The sequence below is a fragment of the Accipiter gentilis genome, chromosome 29 (assembly GCF_929443795.1).
Source record: "Accipiter gentilis chromosome 29, bAccGen1.1, whole genome shotgun sequence".
Lineage (NCBI taxonomy): Eukaryota > Metazoa > Chordata > Aves > Accipitriformes > Accipitridae > Astur > Astur gentilis.
The window spans coordinates 11,056,938-11,076,540 of record NC_064908.1 but is presented as its reverse complement, the minus strand read 5'-3'; the positions used below and the strand labels follow the sequence as shown (position 1 = coordinate 11,076,540).

The following is a 19,603-nucleotide window of genomic DNA, read 5'->3' as shown; positions in this document are numbered from 1 at the left end:
CAACTCTATGAAGTTCAACAAGGCCAAGTGCCGGGTCCTGCGCTTGGGTCACAACAACCCCATGCAGCGCTACAGGCTTGGGGAAGAGTGGCTGGAAAGCCGCCCAGCAGAGAAAGCCCTGGGGGTGCTGATTGACATCCAGCTGAATATGAGCCAGCAGTGTGCCCAGGTGGCCAAGAAGGCCAATCACATCCTGGTCTGTATCAGAAATAGCGTGGCCAGCAGGAGCAGGGAGGTGATTGTTCCCCTGTACTCGGCACTGGTGAGGCCGCACCTCGAGCCCTGGGTTCAGTTTTGGGCCCCTCACTACAGGAAAGACATGGAGGTGCTGGAGCGTGTCCAGAGAAGGGCAACCGAGTTGGTGAGGGGCCTGGAGCACAAGTCTTATGAGGAGCGGCTGAGGGAGCTGGGGCTGTTTAGTCTGGAGAAAAGGAGGCTGAGGGGAGACCTTATCGCTCTCTACAACTACCTGAAGGGGTGTTGTAGTGAGGTGGGTGCTGGTCTCTTCTGTCAGGTGGCTGGAGATAGGACAAGAGGAAATGGCCTCAAGTTGCAGCAGGGGGGGTTCAGATTGGATATTAGGAAAAATTTCTTTACTGAGAAGGTTGTCAGACATTGGAATGAGCTACCCAGGGAAGTGGTTGAGTCACCATCCCTGGAGGTATTCAAAAAACACGTAGACGGGATACTCCAGAACATGGTTTAGTGGGCATGGATGATGGTCGGGCTCGATGATCTTGAAGGTCTTTTCCAACCTAAATGATTCTATGATTCTATGATTCTAGAACAAAAACTTGTTTTTGTAATCCTCCACGACATAAAAACACAGCCCTGTGTTATACAGCTTCACAGTTTGTATTACCAAAATGCAGTGGTTTGGGTCTCACCTCAAGATTCTACCAAGACTGAAACCTGGTGAAAGCAATTTAACCATACACTTGCTGCAGACAGGCAAATAGCGGGCATGAAGGCACTTACTAGTCAGACTACTGTTTCCTTATGCGAATACCCGAGTCTCAAGACTTTGCCATAGGGATTTTGTAGTAGTTTCAAGGGCAACATGAGCTTTGCACACTTGCTGCAAGCCTGTATCAGTAGCCATCCGGCTTCCAGACTCATCCTCCAAAACGTTCAGGACATGCAGTGTTCAGGGGATGTTCAGTGCAAATCAGTTAGCTTTTCTGCAGAATTAATATTCCTGTAATTGCTTTGTAGAGGTGCAGAGAGGCTGTTCCTTTCCCTCGCAGAGAGGCAAGAGGAAGCTCTTTGATACTCAATGGAGGATGCTACAGAAATGCCAAGCATTACCATCTCCCCGTGTCTCTTCCCCGCCTCCCACCTGTCTAACACTCACCTTAAAAGACTGCACAAACGTCCAGAGCAAGATGCGGATAGTGTAACCCTGGCGAAGGAGCTTGATAAGTCTCGCTGCCCTGAAGAGCCGCAGGAAGCTGAGGTTGATGAAGTTGTCCTGCGGAAAGTAAAGGTTTTGTGTCCTTCAGAAATTAACGCGATTAGAAACCACAGCCCGCAAAAAAGAAATTAAAATTACCAGCTTCACGATCTAAGCAGCAAATCGGCCACCAGAAAACCTTCCAAAAGAAACATTCGTCAGTGCAGATCACTCCACATGCAGCAAGTATGAGAAAATCCCTCTCCACAAGAGCCCTCCCCTCTGCCACTGGGTCAATGATAGAAAAGGAAAAGGCCCTTTCACGCTGTCCATGGAGGTCTTGTTTTCTTTGAGTCAGGCAGATTTTCTCCCCCTAAAGACTCAGGGAGAGGTAATGGTGCCACATTATCATTTTGTAAAGAATGAGGTTGTTTTGAAGTCTTGGTCAGCTCTCTTTCTACAATCAATTGAACTTAAGCCAAGACAGTTGCAAGGGACTGCGTACATAGCCCCTACTGAAACAAAGAAAGGCATTGTCCAGTGAAGAATAAAACATCCTTGAAAGAAAGAGGATGTTTTCTAACCTGGAGGTTTTAAATGTTTATACAACATGTGACTGGACAGGCTAGTCAAGGAGAAATTGCATCAGCAAGACTGTTTGGAAGATGGATCAATGGCAGCAAATCAATTGGGGAGGTTGAGTTTTCAACAGCAGGAGGGTGCCTTAGGAACCTGCTGCTTTTTTAATTATTATTAAACGTGCCTTTGCAGGTGGATCAAAGAACTGCTGGAGACAGATTCTGATTTCCATTTGTTTTGTATGATTCTCCCCACCCCGCACCCCATTTTTTCTTTCCTTCAGGGAAAAGAGGTTCTTGCCCCAATGAGCTAATCTAGAGAGGGTTCTTTCCAAAACAAAACATGCAAAAGCCAGATCCCTCTTGCCCTCCTATTTTAAGGAGATGAAATATATCCCCCCCCCCCTTTCCGTACTGATTCCAATTCATTTATTTGTGAATCTCTGTTCACAGCCACTTATTTGACTGAGTTAGCTAAAGAGAGAAAGCATCCCACTTCAAACTATCAAGCAGTGGAGTGGAAAATATAATTATAAGGAGCTCTTGTTGGTAAAGATGAGCAAAAATAGTCTTTCCCTTGTATTACTGTTTCACCAGAAGACATCCAGTCATATTGAACTGACCCATGTTTCTTGCTCATTTGGCTACAGAGCTCATGCTGAATTTGGGGGGCTTGTTGGATCTATTCATTTATTTAAATGCCAGCTCAGTTTTGGGGCCATTAGCATCGCATTCCACCAATCCCATCAAAGAGTTCAAGAAATCAGTCTCAGGCATGCACTCGGTTTCTCTCATGTTAAAAATGCAAGCAGCTCAGAGTTAGGCACAGACCATATATCAGACTCAATCCTCAAATAAAGAGAAAAGAGAAAAGCACAGGTATGTTCAATGAAAGAGCAGACAACACTGAGCTCATTCAAGTCAGCAACAGAAATCAGCTCTGGCAGGCAAAACATAAGCGAGGATTCCCCTGGGTTGTTCAAGGTCCGTAAAACAGGCGCTAAAAATTCAGTGCTTGTCTCTTGGCCTCGGCTCCTTACATCACTTATGTTCCTTTCACAAAATACTGGCTGGACTCACCTTAGCAGGTAAGGGCCATATAAGACCGAGGGGGCAGAGATGGATCACGGCTGGATAACTGGGTGCCATCACTAATCTGGTCCCTAGTAACCTGTTCCCCCTGTACTGGCTGCGGTGCCAGCTGATACACCTCCGCAGAGCAGCTGCAATGGGTTTCAGCACGGGGCAAAGGTTTAACCCAGAGCCCGATTTAATCATGGAATGTCTTCCCACCAGTGGGAACTGGAGCAGACCTTATGCGTAACATTTGTGCCACTTGGGCATCAGGCCTGCAAGTCTTTATTCCCTTCAGAGCAATGCTCAAGCCAGGTCTTTCCTGTGCACAAGCTTAACCCTCCTCCAAGGAGCATGTGCACAGGCAGCGTCTGCAGCATCCCTCTCTGCATATGAACCTGTCTTACTTCCCTCTTCTCACATTACTGCAGCTTAACAGCAATAACATTGTTTTGCTCAGACTTTGCTATTATCTTATACTCACAGCTGACATCATGCTTAACATCTGCTTTGGTTGGGCTGACTGCAATGTCACACTTAGCACAGGCTATCCCTGTGCTGCGTGAGGCTTTATACAGGATAGTCTGTATACATACAATACGAAACAGGGGGCTCAAAACTGTGCGGTTATGTCTATAACTCCCCACTCCCTGGGATTTGGAGGGACAAACAGTCCATAACACATTTTTTTTTCCCAGCCCCAAACCCTCCCTGTTGACTCATGCACTGCCATTTCCGAAAGCGCAGCGAAAGTCTCAGCTCTGCAGGGAATCACTCACAACCCAGGAAAATCCACCGTCACCAACATTAGCAGGCCATTCGAAGGACCGTTCTCTGCGCTGTTTATAGCAGGGCAAAATTACACACGCTCATGATGGATGGAAGGGTTCCGCATGTGTAACCCTCAGCACACCACGTAGAAAACCTGTCCTTCAACACCTCAACTCTCCAGGCAGGTATTAGAATTGCATGCAGTTAAAGGGGAAACTCCACATTGCAATATTTCTTGTGTATAACAGTGGTTTGCGTCAATTCTCCTCCCACTTAGCCACCTTTGTAACATGACACGCATATGATCATCTTCTGGGTTATCAAGGCCTTTCTCTCCAGGTTTTTTTTTTGCTTTTCTGTTGCACAGATGCTAAAGGCTGACTGGTGCTCACAAGAGCACCATAGCTTTATGATTTTACAATCCACCTGAGGACTAGCAAATTATGTTTGAAAAACATTTCCCCTGGCCTATTTTCCTACAAGAGGAAGCTCTGGTAATGAAGACATCCACCACCTGCCGTGCCCCGGGGGGTCTGGGCACAGCTGGGCACAGCCACTGCTCCCCAGGACAGGAGCATGATGGAAGCCCAGCTGAGAGATGCATCCCTGGAGCAAACTGCAAAGCAGGAGGAAAACAGAGAGAACATATACCACAGGTAAAGAACTGGCCTTGATTGCTGTCCCACTACAGGCATCCTGCTCTTTTACCCTTTCTTAGGGTATTTTCCATTCTCAAAAGTAGAAAATTCATGAAGAATAGGGCGTACAGCCATTGCCTGGATCTGTTCCTCCAGCATCTTCAGCAGCAGAGTGGTTTCCTCCCCAACGCAGGAGCTCTGCCCACTGTCCGCAGGGATGCAGAATGAGCTCCATTCTGTACACCAGTCAACAGATTTAGTGTTTTGGATTTTTAAGCTTGCAGTGAGAATATGAGGCTTTTATGCCATGGCTGGACATACTCTGCAGGATTTAGTGAAGGAGGTAACGTTATGCTGCCACAAAGCAATAAATCTAGCAGAAGTTGAGCTGTTCATCCCTGCTTCTTCCTGCAGCCCAGTTGCAGAATACAACAAACCCCTGGACCTGAAACTTCAGATTTCTGTCCTCAAAATGAAGGGCTCACCAAAAGTTGCAAAGAGCTGTGGGAAGAAGAATCCAACCAAGCCAAGAATGGGATCACTCAGGAAGCTTTGGCAGTTCTTCGTATCTGGCATCAACAAGAATTAACCTCTTCTGCTAAGGAACTACTGTCGAGAAAATGGCTGTGTTCCCATTTAAATGCCTGTGGCATTGCCAGTACTGAAGAAGAGTTCCTGAATCTTGCATAGGGTCTTGGCTTCCTCTGAAGCTTGAGGAAAACCCTTGCTGATTTCTAGAACGCAAAGATTTTTGCCACACTTGTCTGTGTCTTGGGGAATCTGCCATTACAGGCATATCATATCATATATCATATCATATCTCCTTTCATCCTGAGCCAGAAACACTGGAAAAATGATTTTATGTATGTGAATGCCCAGATCTCTCCTCGTTCCCTACTACCTTTCCACTTCGGTGCTTCTGCTCTAGTCACTGTAGGCTCCCATCATTAGCAGTGGAAGGAAGATGGCAGCTCCAGAGGACAACTTGGTGCTCCAGAGATGTAACTTGGATGCCGAGTGATGGAAGGAGCCTGGACCTGCACATATGACCATAGAGACTGCAATCCTAACAAACTGCAGGATGAGCATTTAAATCTTTAACCTGCAACGTGGACAGCAACAAGGCCAAAATTTGGCCAAATGGAGATAAGCTGATTTTTTTTCAGTATATTTTGATGTGCACAGCTGATGCCAGAGCACACACCTGTGCTTCCTGGGCCAGGGGTGCAGAAGGCAAAGTCTCCAAAGACATCCTCACAGATCATTTGTAATAGTTCCAGCCACGGCAGCACACACAGAGAATTCCCTTATCAGATTGTACTAGGCAAACTTTTAACTTATACATTGTCGTTTTCTTCTTTGCTGCCTCCTAGCAGAAAATTCCCTCCTGTGCCCCTCAGTGAAGGATGCATGGAGCCTATTTGCAGTCTGTCATGAAGATCCACTCTGATTTGTTTCTTAACAGCATCTGTGCAACAGGAAGTCCAGATGTCAACACAGAGCCAAGAGCTGCTGTCAGGTGGCCAAACAAGTATTTTTTATAAGCTTATGGTCTCATTCATGTTATTAACTATAGCCAAGATAATTAAGAATGGAAGAATACATATATCGTTTAGATTGTATTTTTCTTTATTCATCCTCTTTTGCTTAATTTATGATTTTCAAAGATGAAGACCAGTATTTCCAAAGGCATCTTTGGAATCAGGCACTAAATTCCCAGTGGGACGTGGTTCAGCCCTATTCATAACATGGCTTATGCATTTTACTTGAGATAGTTGCTTTTGCATCCAGGGACTCTGTGTCCACTGTGGTGGCAAAATGCTTCTATATGCTGGTATCACGAAGAATTTTCAAAGTTGAATAAAAATCACTCTTTCCTATGACTTCTCTTTTGATTTGAGGGAAGCAAGTCTGTAATCACTTCAATAATTTTTTTGCCTTACAATACAGCGTAAACCATGGGCTTAAAATTCCTGTAAGGCGGTTCTCTTAAATGTACTGCTTCCCTTTGCAGAAAGCTCAATGCATCTCATCATAAAAGAAAACAAAACCAGTTTCTAAGAACTGAATGTGGTACCACCACTTACACAATGAAGGGTTCCCCAGCCAGCCAATCTTCTCTACTCCAGGTCATCCAGAAGCATCCTTCCCTCCTATTCTCATTCAATTTTCCACCAAAATAAAGCAAGTGTCAGTCTCCCCTTTATCATTCTCAGGTGTAACAAACAGCGGAGAACAGGCTATTGGTAACTGCATTTGCCTCACGTCACCAATTAGCCAAGGGGAAGAAGATGCAGAACAGAAGCCAGTTTTGAGGCACGCTGCAGTGAGGCTTTTTCACCAGTGCAATCGGAAATCTCATCAAAACGAATTAAATTAAAGAAAAACGAGAGAAAATAAAAGCAGAGAATTTAAATAATTGTTTAAATTCAATGAAACCAACCGTGTCCTATATGTGATGTTTTCATGGATGGATATTTGCAAGTTTATTTACAAATTTATTTTTTTGAGCAGCAGGTGCACAACATACAGACGGAGACATGGTTTTCGCATTGTATGTTGATTGGATGGCGTGATTCAGCAGGTAGATAAGGAAAATAAAGAACAAAACAGGAAACAAAAGAGAAAATGAGTAATCAGGACAAGCAAAAAAGGAAACTCTGAAAATTTCACTGGAAAAAAACTGTTGGGCTTCTGGGGGTGTTATTTTATGATAATTATATAAATAAAAATGCTTCAAACCAAAACAGATTCTGAGATCCTAAAGGTAACACAGACAGTGCAGTAGTTATTTGCATTTCATTTTGTAATGCAAATTGGGAGACAATTCACAAACACTTCTCAGCATGTTTTTTTATATTTCCAGGCATAGAAATGGATGTCAGTTTGCCATACACCCATTTGGCCTCCTGAGGCCAGCTGTGTCAGCAAGGACACCTTCTTCTTAATGCCACCTATTTTACCTCAATTACTGAGAGGGTAAAAAACTGACATACGTGTTTTTGCCTAAGGAAATAAAAAAAGTATATATATTCCACTGCATTCACAAAGTAAATTACATATGACATGACTGGAAAATTAAAATAAAGCAATTAATCAAAACATTTCTTTTCCTTTTATCTTTACTTTTCATTGGTTTAAAAGTACCGATGCAGCAAGGCTGGTGGAAGCTCAGTCTCTCAAGATGAGACCGCCCAGGTGAGCAGGTTTATTTACCTTGGAGAACACTTATAGCCGGAAAATACAGTCATGGAGAAAAGTGGTGCTCCTGCAACTACTCGTGAGCCTGATCTCTAAGTCATACCCGGAAAGCATCCCCTCTCCACAGGGAGCTGGAGGGCTTCGTGGGTGGTTGTTAAGGGGACAGATGCAGACTGACAGTTGAGTTCACGTTGTGGCTGTCACCTGGGCTTCTCAGCCTGAGAAACCCCTCTGGGTGAACGGGTAGTAACCGGGCTGAATGCACATGGAAGGACTAATGGGGGCTACCACCCAAGTATCCCCACGGCTGACCGTCAGCCAAGGAGAGGCTGGAGCTGAGGAAGGCAGATGGAGAAGAGGTTATCCTCTGTTGGGGACACAGCTCAGAGTCAGGACGAGTAAGACCTGCTCTCCTCTTTGGTTATTCTCAGCTCCGTAATGCGGTGCAGAGAGCTGCTGCACCCCTTGTCGTGCACACAGCCAGAAAGTTGAAGTGGGGTTCAGCATTAGCTACAGCATTTTGTGCAGAGTGGATGTTCATCCTGAGCCTTAGTTACTACTCTACCCTACCTGGAAATATAAAGGGTAAAGAGTGGTTGGGCAGAAACAGTGGGATTAAAGACTCCAGGCTATATGCCTGATATGTACTCTGCGAATGAGGCACCCACCAGTCCTTGCTTTGGTCCCTGCTGTTTGCAGACAGCATGCTTGCTATCACTGCATCAGGTTTTTCAGCCCTTTTCTACATTTTTTAATTGGTTCTAAATACCAGAAGTATTTAAGTGACTTGGGTGTGACTCCAGTTTAACAAAACAGCAGGTTATATATTACAAAGATGGTTTAAAGTGTAACTCTTCCAGGATATACATGCATTATGTCACTTTCCAGGCAGCCAAACTGTCCTGGCATTTCCCAGGCAGCTTTGGGACCCGTTGGGTTTCCCCTGATGTGCTGTGGGTCAGAATAACACGTGCTGCAACCTATTGCAGAGCCAACAAAACGGGACCGGAGCGCAGTGCCGGATCCTTCTGCTTGTTTTCCACCCCATGTGCCACAGACTGTCCTCAGGACTAGAAGGGGAGGAAGGCTTGTAGTGGCAGTGGAGCTCCTGGTACAAGACTACCTCCACCACATGCCACTGGATGAAGCAGAACGAACTGCTCCGTGAAAGGCATCCTGAAAGCTGCCATTAACAATTCTGTTATAAATGTAATCTTTGGAGCACCACTGCAAACTCCCACTCAGGTAATTAAGCAGTAATTCTGAGACCTGTGCATCACTGTCACCTTGAAGCAAACTAAGCTCCTAATGCTTCTTTAGCAAGCTGTGCACGATGCCTTTGAACTCTCAGCCCATCGTCCCTTGTCTGAGGCTGAGATGGATGTGAGCGGCTTAAGGAACATACACCAGTGGCTACAAAAGCTATTCAGCGTGGATGAGTGTGCTGCTGCAGATGGACGCGGGCTGGAGAGAGATCAGAGAGGAGCTCTATGGAAGAAGTTTTGAAAAACAAGTCTAACAAGAAGGTGGGGAGGGACCTCTGGGCACACTCTGTCTGCAGGGGAAAGCATGTGGAAAGGAGACATGATGGCTATACAGAAACACTGCAGAAGAGGAAGATTTAGAGAGCAGAGCTCAAATAGGTCTATGGACTGAGACAGAAGACCAAGAGGTCAGGGGCTGGAGTAGTACTGGGGGACACAGGGCTTTTATATTAAAGACATGTTTGTGAGCAGCTTTGTATTGGACACACTGCCAGGGGAAGCTGTTGAACTACATTAGAAAGTCCTCTCTAAGGTTTGACTTACTGGATCTAGTTAATCATAAACCAAAAACCTCTCCATTACCACCTGGAAGGATAATGGAAAGGTGTATAGGTGCTTAGGAACTTAACCCTATTGGAGTTTACTAACTGTTTTTAGAGGTAACTCATACTGCTCTTCAAAGGCATCCACAAATTGCTGCTATCTTTGATGCTGGAAACCAGAGAAATTACTGCAGAGTGGAAGGGTGATGCCGTCACTTCCAGCACCCTCGAGGTTATTGCATCAGTACCTGCCAACTCACACAAGCATATTTGGGAGCACATTTGCTCTCCAGTCCAAAGACCAGGAGAGGGGTGGGGAACCTCTGCCTACACACTAACTCTCCTACCCTCAACAGTTGGCCAGCAGAGCCAAGGGACAGCTGCTGCTTCCAAAAAGCTTGGGGCATGCATATACAGCCCCAGACATGCTGTGGCTTTGCCTTAAATTCAGTGACATATCACAGCCCAACCCGATCAGTCTGTATCCAATTCCCCAGGTGCCAGACAGCCTGCCAAGGCTGGGCCACCCCCGTTGGTGCTGGAGGGAGAGGCAGTGGCCTGTTAACTGAGCAGGGACTGCTACCTGCCAAGCAGGGAACAGGCAACACTGATGGCTGCTCTCTGCCTGCAAAATAGCTGTACAAAGAAGGATTTTAATAAGCGTGTGGGCTGGGTGTTGTGAAGGAGACACCTTCCTGAAGGAGAAGATGCAAATCTCAGGGAGACCACAGCCTCCCTTACCACGCCTGAGTTGGCTGTGCTGCTTTCTCCCAGTGAAAGTGGCTGAAGGAAGGGTGGAAAAGAAGCATCAGTCTGTCTGTGGTTGACTTGCTAATGTTTGCACGCATTTTCAAACCAAGGCAAAAGTTTGGGTGCCTGAGTCTGGCAAGAAAGCGTGTCCCACAACAGAGGGAGTGAAGGCAAGCATCCAGTGCCTGCCCACGGTGCGGTAAATCTCATAAGCACTGAGAGAAATGATAGTCAGACCTTGTGTTTGATCTGAGTAACTTTACCCTGGCTGTAAGCCGTGCATTGAAAACAAAAGGTTATCCAAAGTCTGTGAGATAGGATTCACCAACTGTTAAATGAACACCATTTGTGTGGGGAGTAAAACTTTGGAGTTTTGTGTGCTTTTTTGTTCCAGGAGGTTAGGTAATAATGTATTTTATTAGAAACGGTAATGTAGTCTCCAACACCAGCTGAATGTCCTGTAAAGAAGTCTGGGGAGCATAGTTCTTAGCGCACGTACAACACAGATCTATAAGCAAATCCCAGGGACTGAGAAAACAAATTATGGCAGAGTTCAAATTCATCACATACAGATACAGCATCATCAGCTAAAACATGCATTGGGAGAGGAGAGGAGCAATTTGTAAATTGGATAATATCAGGCTGTCAAGGCTTGAGTTAGACATTTGCTGCCCTTATGGAAAAATCCTCTAGAATTTAATGGTAAGTTTGTACACTTCATGTAATCTACAGGACTCATTAGCAGGGAAACAGCAGTCATTGTAGGGATGGCCAACAAATCCTATGGTAAAGTTGTATCAATTGCCCCACAAAGCTTTTGTGCTCATAATGGAAACACACCATGTTCCCCCAACCCAGACTGTGCAGGCTGATGAGTTTCTGGCTGTTTCTACGTTCCCATCACCTCTCCCCTTCTCACTCCTCTCACTGCCTTCACTCTGCCCCGTGACCAAGATTGGGTAGGAGCCCCAAGGGACAGAAGTGTGTGTGTGCCCTGCAAAGCACCTCACACTATAAAACAGCAATCTTCAACAGAATTCTTCTGATCTTTTCCCTCTATTAAATTCAACAGGATTTTTCCATTAATAGGCAAAAACGGCTCGGGGTTAGAGCCATTTGCTGAATGAGACAGAGAGAGTGTTTCCTCGCAGAGTCACTAGCACTGTCGTTCTCATCACAGCTTTTTGCATGAAAGTCTTTGGAGCAGACAGCCGTGCTCATCTCCATGGAAAGAGCAGAGCTACTGGAAACAAGCTGCCAGGTCACCCAAGGACATCATCACATGATGAGTCCCAAAGGCTGCTCTAGGGAATAAGGCTGGTAGGGAGAAGGTGCAGTGTCTTGACAGGGTACAGCTTTGTTGGTAAATGAAGCAAATTGAGCAAACTGTACTTACCGCAATCTCTGTTACTAAAATATCAGTAATACTTCCCAACACTGTTACAAAATCAAAGACATTCCAGGCATCTCGGAAATAATTCTGCCAAATGAAAACACAAGGGGGATAGAGGGATCCAGGGGTTATTTTTTTTTTTTTTTGCAACACAGGCTTTTTTTGTTTGTTTTTAAATGCACATCATGAAATACAAGCATTTCATGTAGAGAGGAAACAGTTGAAAGTAAACGAGGAAGGCACATACCAGCACACCAAAGGCAATGATCTTCAGCACACATTCCATTGAAAACATGGATGTAAACACAATATTCAGGCATTTCAACATTTCTTCATATGCTTCTGGAGCATCATAGAACTAAACCAGGATGGAAGAAAGGCTGTTACTGGAAGATCACTTACAGAATAAAACCTTCCCAGCTGACTTGCCTAACTGCAAGACTCCTGCTCATTTTAGTGCCAGATTTTGTGCTCACTTTAAGCAAGACTGGGGGTTACAACACAGTTATTCAGTGCCACTCCAGAAGCACACTGTTGCCTACATGCTATCCTAATGGGACAGCTGGACATAACCCCAGGACTGGGAGACTGTTGCTGGTGCACATCTGCCTGTAAGCACAACATGGACGAGGAGAGAGGAAGGGCATTTTCAAAACTAGAGGACAAGTGCGGAACTGTGTTTCATTCCAACAAACCCTAGGAATATGGTGATGCCTTGACTGTGAAAATACTTGAAGCTAGGCAAGAGATAGGAGGGGATATCATCCACAACATCGAGCCACGTGCATCTCTTCCTCCTAAGCACTGTGGATCACGTCCCAGAAGTTTGACGCTGCTGCAAATTTGAGTAATTTCCCGGGCACAGCTGGATTTCAAGCATCCCAAAGAAGTGACCCTGCTCTGCAGCAGGAAGCCGAGCTGGGAGCTCAGGACCCGAGAAGCCCTGTTCCCATCCCACTGGCCATATGCTGAAGGGGCTATAAGCCAAACCAGCGCTGTGCAGGGGAATCCCATTCACAGTATCTCATCACAACTAAACCACCTCCCTTTGGGGAATAAAGGAATCCCACAAGACATCTAAAAACGACAACAGGCAAATAAGAAGTGGTGGTTGCTCCTGCCTATCCCCCTCCCAGCTCTCAGGTCGAGAGTACAAAGCCTCTCCAGCAAACACTGCATTAGCAAGCCCGAAATTGCAAAGATTCAGTAACAGCCCACTAACCTTCATCATTAGGACAATGGTATTGAGTGCAATCATGACCATGATAAAATACTCAAAGGGAGGGGACACCACAAATTTCCACATCTTGTACTGAAAAGATTGCTTGTTCTGAGGCATGTACCGGGTCAGTGGCTTGGCACTTATGGCGAAGTCTATGCAGGCCCTCTACAAAACAAAAATGGGATGAAAAGAATACAAAAAAAAAGGGCTGGCAGTCTCTATCACTCAGGATATTGTTGGGAGGGTGAGTGGAGCATTTAGTGGAGGATGGTATTTCTAAGTATTTCTCACACATGGTGCAACTACTGGCTACCCCTGTAAAATGCAGCACAGGATCCCCAAATTGTGATCACTTTCAGATACTCACTGAAATATTAAACCCTACAACATGCTTATGGTCCCCTGCAATCCTAGGAGGCAGCCCTCCATCCCAGCCCAGCTCCCAGTAGGTTCCAATCCCTTCCCATGTAGGGAAGGGAGTTATAAATCCACAGGCTCTCTTCAGAAAATACTCTGCCAATTCCTCCTGATAAGTAAGTACAGACACTGGAGGATTGGTAAAGATGTTATCTGCATTTTTAAAAAAAGTATTGTGAAACTCAGGTAAGTTCTCACACACAGCAAAACCTGTACAGCTAATAATATTTCATAAAATGTGAACTGAACTCAACCAATAAATTATCCAACAAATATTACTGGGTGAACTCTCAAAGAGCCCCTTTACTTGGCTATTTCTGTTCACATTATTATAAGTATAAAAGTTCATTAAAAATTGGTTTCTACCCACAAGAAGTTTTGATTCTGGAGCATTTTCTCATCCTGGATTTAGATAAGAATTCAAAGTCTTAATTACTGCAAAAATACTTTCTGCTCAGTTGAAAAATAAAATGGGTAAAGCATCTCTAAATATACTGCTTTATTTTGGACTTTTTGTTCATATAGACAAACAATGCATTAATTAATAATTGATTAAGAACTCATCTCTTTTCAATGAAAATCACCTTCCAGTTTCAAAATAAATGAAAAGAAATGGTTCTTGCACAACAGGTCATTGAGGCTGTGGGACCCCGGACGAAGGATGTTGCAGATGCTAAAAATCTGCATGGGTTCAGGAGGAAGCTGGATACATCCATGGAAGAAAGATACACAGATGCCACGAACTAAAGAAAAACCACGTCCAACTCAGGAGGTTCCTGAGCTGAAAACGATGGAACTTGCTAGGGCATTAAAGAAAAGCCTCATACCTGCTTGTCCTGGTCTTACACTCTTCCCAAGGCATCTACTTTCCACTGCTGTCAGGAGGACATCATCTCAGCCAGGCATAAAACCAGCCTAGTGAGAGGACCTTTCCTTTAGAGAGCCGTAGCAATTGTAGTTCAGTTTGATTTCTGATGACTGGCTTCTAAGAGGCCAAAGATGTGTCTCCTTTCACACCTACATGCTTGAGCTAATGTGCGAGCCTATCTTTGCTTTGAAGCGGAGGTGTGGTCCACAGGAACATGTGACGGTGCTTACTAACATGTAGCATTTCAGGGGCTCTCCCTGGTTTTGTTTTTATGCAAAAGCTGAAACAGTCTGTAATTTGTTTGGTCTCTATACTACACACCCTTGGGCAGCGACTGCTCTAAAGTCCCCCATGGCATGGGAGGGACGAGGAGTGGGCTTCCACCAGTATTGAGGTGCTCTGAGCCCCCAGGTGCTAAGTCCAGAGTCAGAAGACATGGGTACCTCGTTTTTCTCAAGGCTGCATTCTGACATCACTTTATCTCCTTGCTCTTGGAAGGTGATGATGATTAACGCCACAAAGATGTTCACAAAGAAAAAAGGGAAGACAACAAAATACACCACGTAAAAGATAGACATTTCCATTCGGTAGCCAGGGCTGGGACCCTGTTCCTCGTAGGTAGCATCCACTGAGTGCTTCAGCACACTGCAATCAAGCGCAAAGAGAGAAGAAAAGTCAATGAAATCAGTGTGAAGCACCAATGACACCCTGAAAGTCACTCACTGGCCTTCACTCATGTGGAGGGTTTTCCACATATGCTCAGGTCAAACTCTCTCCCATCTCTATGGCTGGGAAGAAGTTTTCCTTGAGGATATTTTTAGGGAAACCCTTGCTGTTTTCACCATTCTGCAGAATGATGGAGATTTGCTACATACAGATCCACTTATCCCCCTGGCCAAGGGGAGAGGATACAGTTAGATCTGGCTTCTCTTCTCTGGTCAACAGGGATGAAGTAAGGATGGGAAAAGAAAGGTGTTGATGACCTCCAAGTAGGGGAACACAGTGAGGGACTGGAGAAGGGAGATAGATGCTGTATGTTTTATTCTTTATTTTATGAAATAGCTGAACGTGGAGGACAGGGAAGGCCTGCCATAGAGAAACCTTGACCGCGAATTGTACTCCATGTGTCCCAGCAGAAAAATGTGCCAAAATAAAGTCGTATGCTGAACAGTAAATATAATTTTGGGACTGTCATACCCACCATACTTTCAGCATAGGTCACAATACCTTTTGCCCTCAGTTTCTTACATTCCCATTATCAATTTTACACCTGGGAAAGGCGTGCAAGTCCAAAAGACTGGAGCAAGCAAGCTATTAAGTACTGAAAACTGCCTAAGCATCCCTGTGCAAGCTCAGAAGAACAAGGAGTAAAATGAAGAGCCCTGCTTGCTGATTTACCCAATAATAACACAAGGGAAAGTAAAAGCTTAGCTGATAAAAGACTATTCTTATTTCACAGTTCACCTGCCATTTACATGTCCCTCAGAGCTGTGGAAAGCTGCCATTACCTCCGCGATCACTGACCCTGCCAGTCCCGTGTACTCACGTTGGCCACCCTTCGCCTGTGGAGACAGTGAAGAGCGTGAGCAGAGCCCAGAGTACGTTGTCATAGTGGAACTCGTATTTTTTCCATTCCCTCGGCTGCGCCTCCACCTCATTTTTTTCATAATCGAGGTACTGACCCCTAGGAAAAACAGAGATTCACACCAAATGAGAGAATTAAACCAAATCAGCACTAAGGAGCATTGAAAATCCCCAGTAGCAGAGTCCAACTGTGCTATGTATTAAAGACAAATAAAGAGACAGCCCCTAGGTTTGTTAACAGAAGTAAAGACCATTCTTTGAGCCATTTTGAGCCACAGGAACTGGACCTGAGGTCTAGAAATGAAAGAAACTGTAATCAGGACATTCATCCATTAGGCAAAGCCAGCAATTAACAGCATGCTGGCCCCCAGATTGTCTGACCCCACAGAAAACTGTGCTGCTTGATGGGAAAAAGTCTCTGACTCCTACTTCAGAATTGGATCTAACTTCTAACTGGGTCCTGCTCTGAGGGGCCGAGGGACCTGGCATCTGGAGAGTTCCCCTCCAACCTACATTTTTCTATAATTACACATTTCTTTCTGTAATATATCTGCTTTATTGCAAGGAAGAACTTCAGTGACAGCCTCCGTGGCTGCAGTGTGCATGTGGTCTCACCAGGGTTGTGCCCTGCGTTTGCAAGGTGGCAGGAGAGGGCTAACGTGGGCAGACCTGGACAGTGCTGAGAATGCGGTTTGGGCGCCAAGAAAAAGGGCAAGTGAGGAAGACGCATGTTGTGGTGAGTAAAGCACCTTGACAGTCTGCTGTAAAGGTCAAAGCAGGACAGGGTTTTTAAGATATTCAAATACTGACCCCTTTTCTAGCTAATTAGGAGCTCTTTAACTTCCTACTGACTCACTTCTGATTATTTATTCATTATGTTTTCCTAATTCATACAAGCCCTAAGAATAAAGGCAGCAGGTAGAAAAAGGAGTCACACCATCTCTTCAAAAACCCTTCATCTTAAAATCATAGTTAGCTCTCCCTGGGAAAAGGAGCCTGCTCCCCTGTATCATTAAGCATTTGGGTAAGCATTCGCTAGATCAGACCCAAGAATGATGCAGCTCTTAAAACAATAAAAGGGAAAATTCATCTCTAGGGTAAATGTGCTGAAGCATTGCTCTTCCTTAGAGGAGACTCATCAAGCTCAGCAGATACCTGACTGATGCAGTTCTGGGACAGTCAAGGGAGCTGCTGCTGCCAGAGGAAAGTTGGGCTCCCCACCGACAGCCCCTGCCCCTGGCCATACCTGCAGTCCTTCTCCAGCTCCTTCGACTCATCGGTGCAGTAGAAGAATCTGCCTTTGAAGAGCTGCACAGCAATGACGGCAAAAATGAACATGAAGAGCATGTAAACTATGAGGATATTGAGGACATTCTTCAGGGAATTCACCACGCAGTCAAAGACAGCCTGGGGATGGAGTAAGAACAATGTTAAGGGGTTGAAAGAAAGAAAAATGCATCTAACATCTTGGCATCTAGCAACTACACTTGGAAGTAATTACCCAACCTACAACCCATGGATGGTTTCATGGACTTGCACACCAAGTGTTGGACCAAGAGTCATGCTCCAGCTGTGAGAGATAATGCCGACTTCCTACATCTTCTGCTTTCTCAATGAGTTTGGCTGTGCCACTGAATTTTCTGGTGCTGTCCATAAAATTTATAAAGATAATTGCAGCTCGTTTTGATAAATAGTAGTCCTCAGCAAACATTTCCATGGCCAATTATGAAATGAAAAACGTACTTGCGTTTAATTTATTCCCAGTGGATAGGTAAAAATTCATCAAATGTGTTACTCGTTGACCATTATTTGAACTGTTTGAATAATAAGAAAAATATACCAGACACAAAACAACCAAATGCTTCAAATAATATTTTTCTAGTGAACTGTCTATCAAAAGTAAGTGTGACTAATCTAGTCAGCATATGTCAGTTCTGAACTCCCTGCAAAGAACTTCTCAGATACGTTTATTATTCAGTTATTAGTCACTGATTCATTGTTACAAGTAATTTGCAGTTTAATTTTAGTCTAAGTTTGTCATAATAATAGAAATTGAACAGTCCTACTGCTGAAGCATGGGGTTTGTACAATACTGTTTCTGTTTCTCTGAATGGAAGTGAATAATTCACAAAATTACACTCATGATGCAACCCAGAAATCCTGAATTAAAACACTGGAAATATCTCTAATCACCCCATTAATCTTGCTGATTGTTGCACACAACATCACATCCAGGAAAAAAATAATTGAAAGAACTTTGAAGACAAACCATATGACTATGACTTCTGCTTCACATAAAGAGTTCTGAATACTTCTTTAGAGGTGGTAATATTACTCTGTAAAATGACTTGAAAATAAGGAAGACATTCAATAAAAAGCAAGCATTCAGCGTCCTGCTGTAGGACTGAGCTACTGTTGTCTGTTTTATGACCTAAGAGCTGTACATTTCAAATTTCTAAACAAATAAAAACCATTTTCTACATTGTTCAACATTACTCTTCCTTATCATTTGAGGTAAATTTAGTATGCATAAAAATGCATAAAATCAAAATTATTTAAGCATGAATTATGGGGAATGACAAAAGCAAGACTATGTAACAGCTGACCCTGATTTTTACATGCCACTATGTGAAAACAGGAATTGTCAGACATAGTTTCACCATTGCAAAAGCACCCATCGCTTCTTTTTCCCCATCTCTCACAGAAAAGAGCCTGCAAGCAGTGATGCCACATGAAGACGTTCTACAATAAGTGTTCAAGAGTTCCCAAAACTCAGAAATTATTAAATTTTGTAACTCCTTCCATTCTCTGTTTCCAGGGGCTGGCTGTATCTCAAAGCGTTTGTGAAATGGTGTTGAATAAGTAACCACAGGCCATTACATTTATTTTACTTTGTAACTTAGTATTCTAGAGATGAAAGGGTACTGCTATAAAACCCTGCACTATATATTCTTTAATAGAAAAGATGAACAGATTAATAGTCCTCATACAGCAATGACATTTCTCTTTAGACAGACTGTGGAAAATCTTGCAATATTCATTTTAAGTTCTCTAGGGAAAGTCAAACACTCCAAAACCTATTTTCACTTATATCATTTCTAAGAGCATCACACTTATGAACTGTAATTTATTTGCATTTTTTTCTTATCTTTTTTTTAGAAGTTTGATTTTAATATGGATTCACAATAATTCATAATATTGCATACAATGTTTGCAAAAGAAACAAGTGTTTGACATTTGCTAAACATCTGCACAGCTATTTTTATAAATCTGGCAAAGAGATTAATTGCAACAAAATAAAAGGAACACAAATAACTTGGATTAAGTTTAGTCCATCAACTTCCACTCAGATCAGTTGCAAACCTCCAGAGAAGGAAAGATTTGTGGTTATTCTCTAACCTTTAGTTTTGGCAGCCGTTTAATGGTCTTCAGTGGTCTTAGGACCCGCAGAACTCGCAGGGACTTGATTGTGTTGATGTCCTTGCCTTTGGTTCCTCTGCAAAGGACAAAAGGCACAAGAACAACAGAGGGAATAGTTTGGTCCTGAGGTCACTAACTGGAATATCTACAGGTACCCAGTGTGGTTTTGGTTGTAGAATAATTTGGTTTTGGGGTTTTTTACAGGTTTTGGGTGTCATCCTCACCACGGATGCAGACAGTACTAGTGAGGACTGCAGATGAACGCCCACTTGAGACGTGTTAATCACCGCACAGGAGGAAGGCTGTGGGCAGAATATGGTCCTTGCAGCATTCAGCCACACATGCTCTCCAGCCTTCGCTCGCTTCCCAGCTACTCACCAAGCATCAGCCAGGAACCGGTGACCTTCCTGCCCCAACTTCCCACCTAGGCAATGGTCCAAGCCAGGGCAGCAGCACACCTCGGCTGCAGCCACCAGGAGAGGAGGCT

General features: G+C 44.2%; 1 protein-coding gene across 5 annotated transcripts in view; it reads right to left on the bottom strand.

Annotated features, from left to right (window-relative positions):
* Nucleotides 1-19,603, bottom strand: part of CACNA1B (calcium voltage-gated channel subunit alpha1 B) — a 308,635-nt gene that overhangs the window by 45,717 nt on the left and 243,315 nt on the right. For 4 of the 5 annotated variants that reach the window (XM_049832551.1, XM_049832549.1, XM_049832547.1 and 1 more), the window contains 8 exons: nt 19,096-19,192; nt 16,943-17,103; nt 15,659-15,796; nt 14,556-14,757; nt 12,828-12,992; nt 11,853-11,963; nt 11,609-11,692; nt 1,355-1,471 (listed from right to left, as the gene is read on the bottom strand). In XM_049832551.1, the coding sequence (XP_049688508.1) occupies nt 1,355-1,471; nt 11,609-11,692; nt 11,853-11,963; nt 12,828-12,992; nt 14,556-14,757; nt 15,659-15,796; nt 16,943-17,103; nt 19,096-19,192 (1,075 nt within the window). The remainder of the gene's footprint in view (nt 1-1,354; nt 1,472-11,608; nt 11,693-11,852; nt 11,964-12,827; nt 12,993-14,555; nt 14,758-15,658; nt 15,797-16,942; nt 17,104-19,095; nt 19,193-19,603) is intronic. The other variant, XM_049832548.1, reaches the window with a different exon arrangement.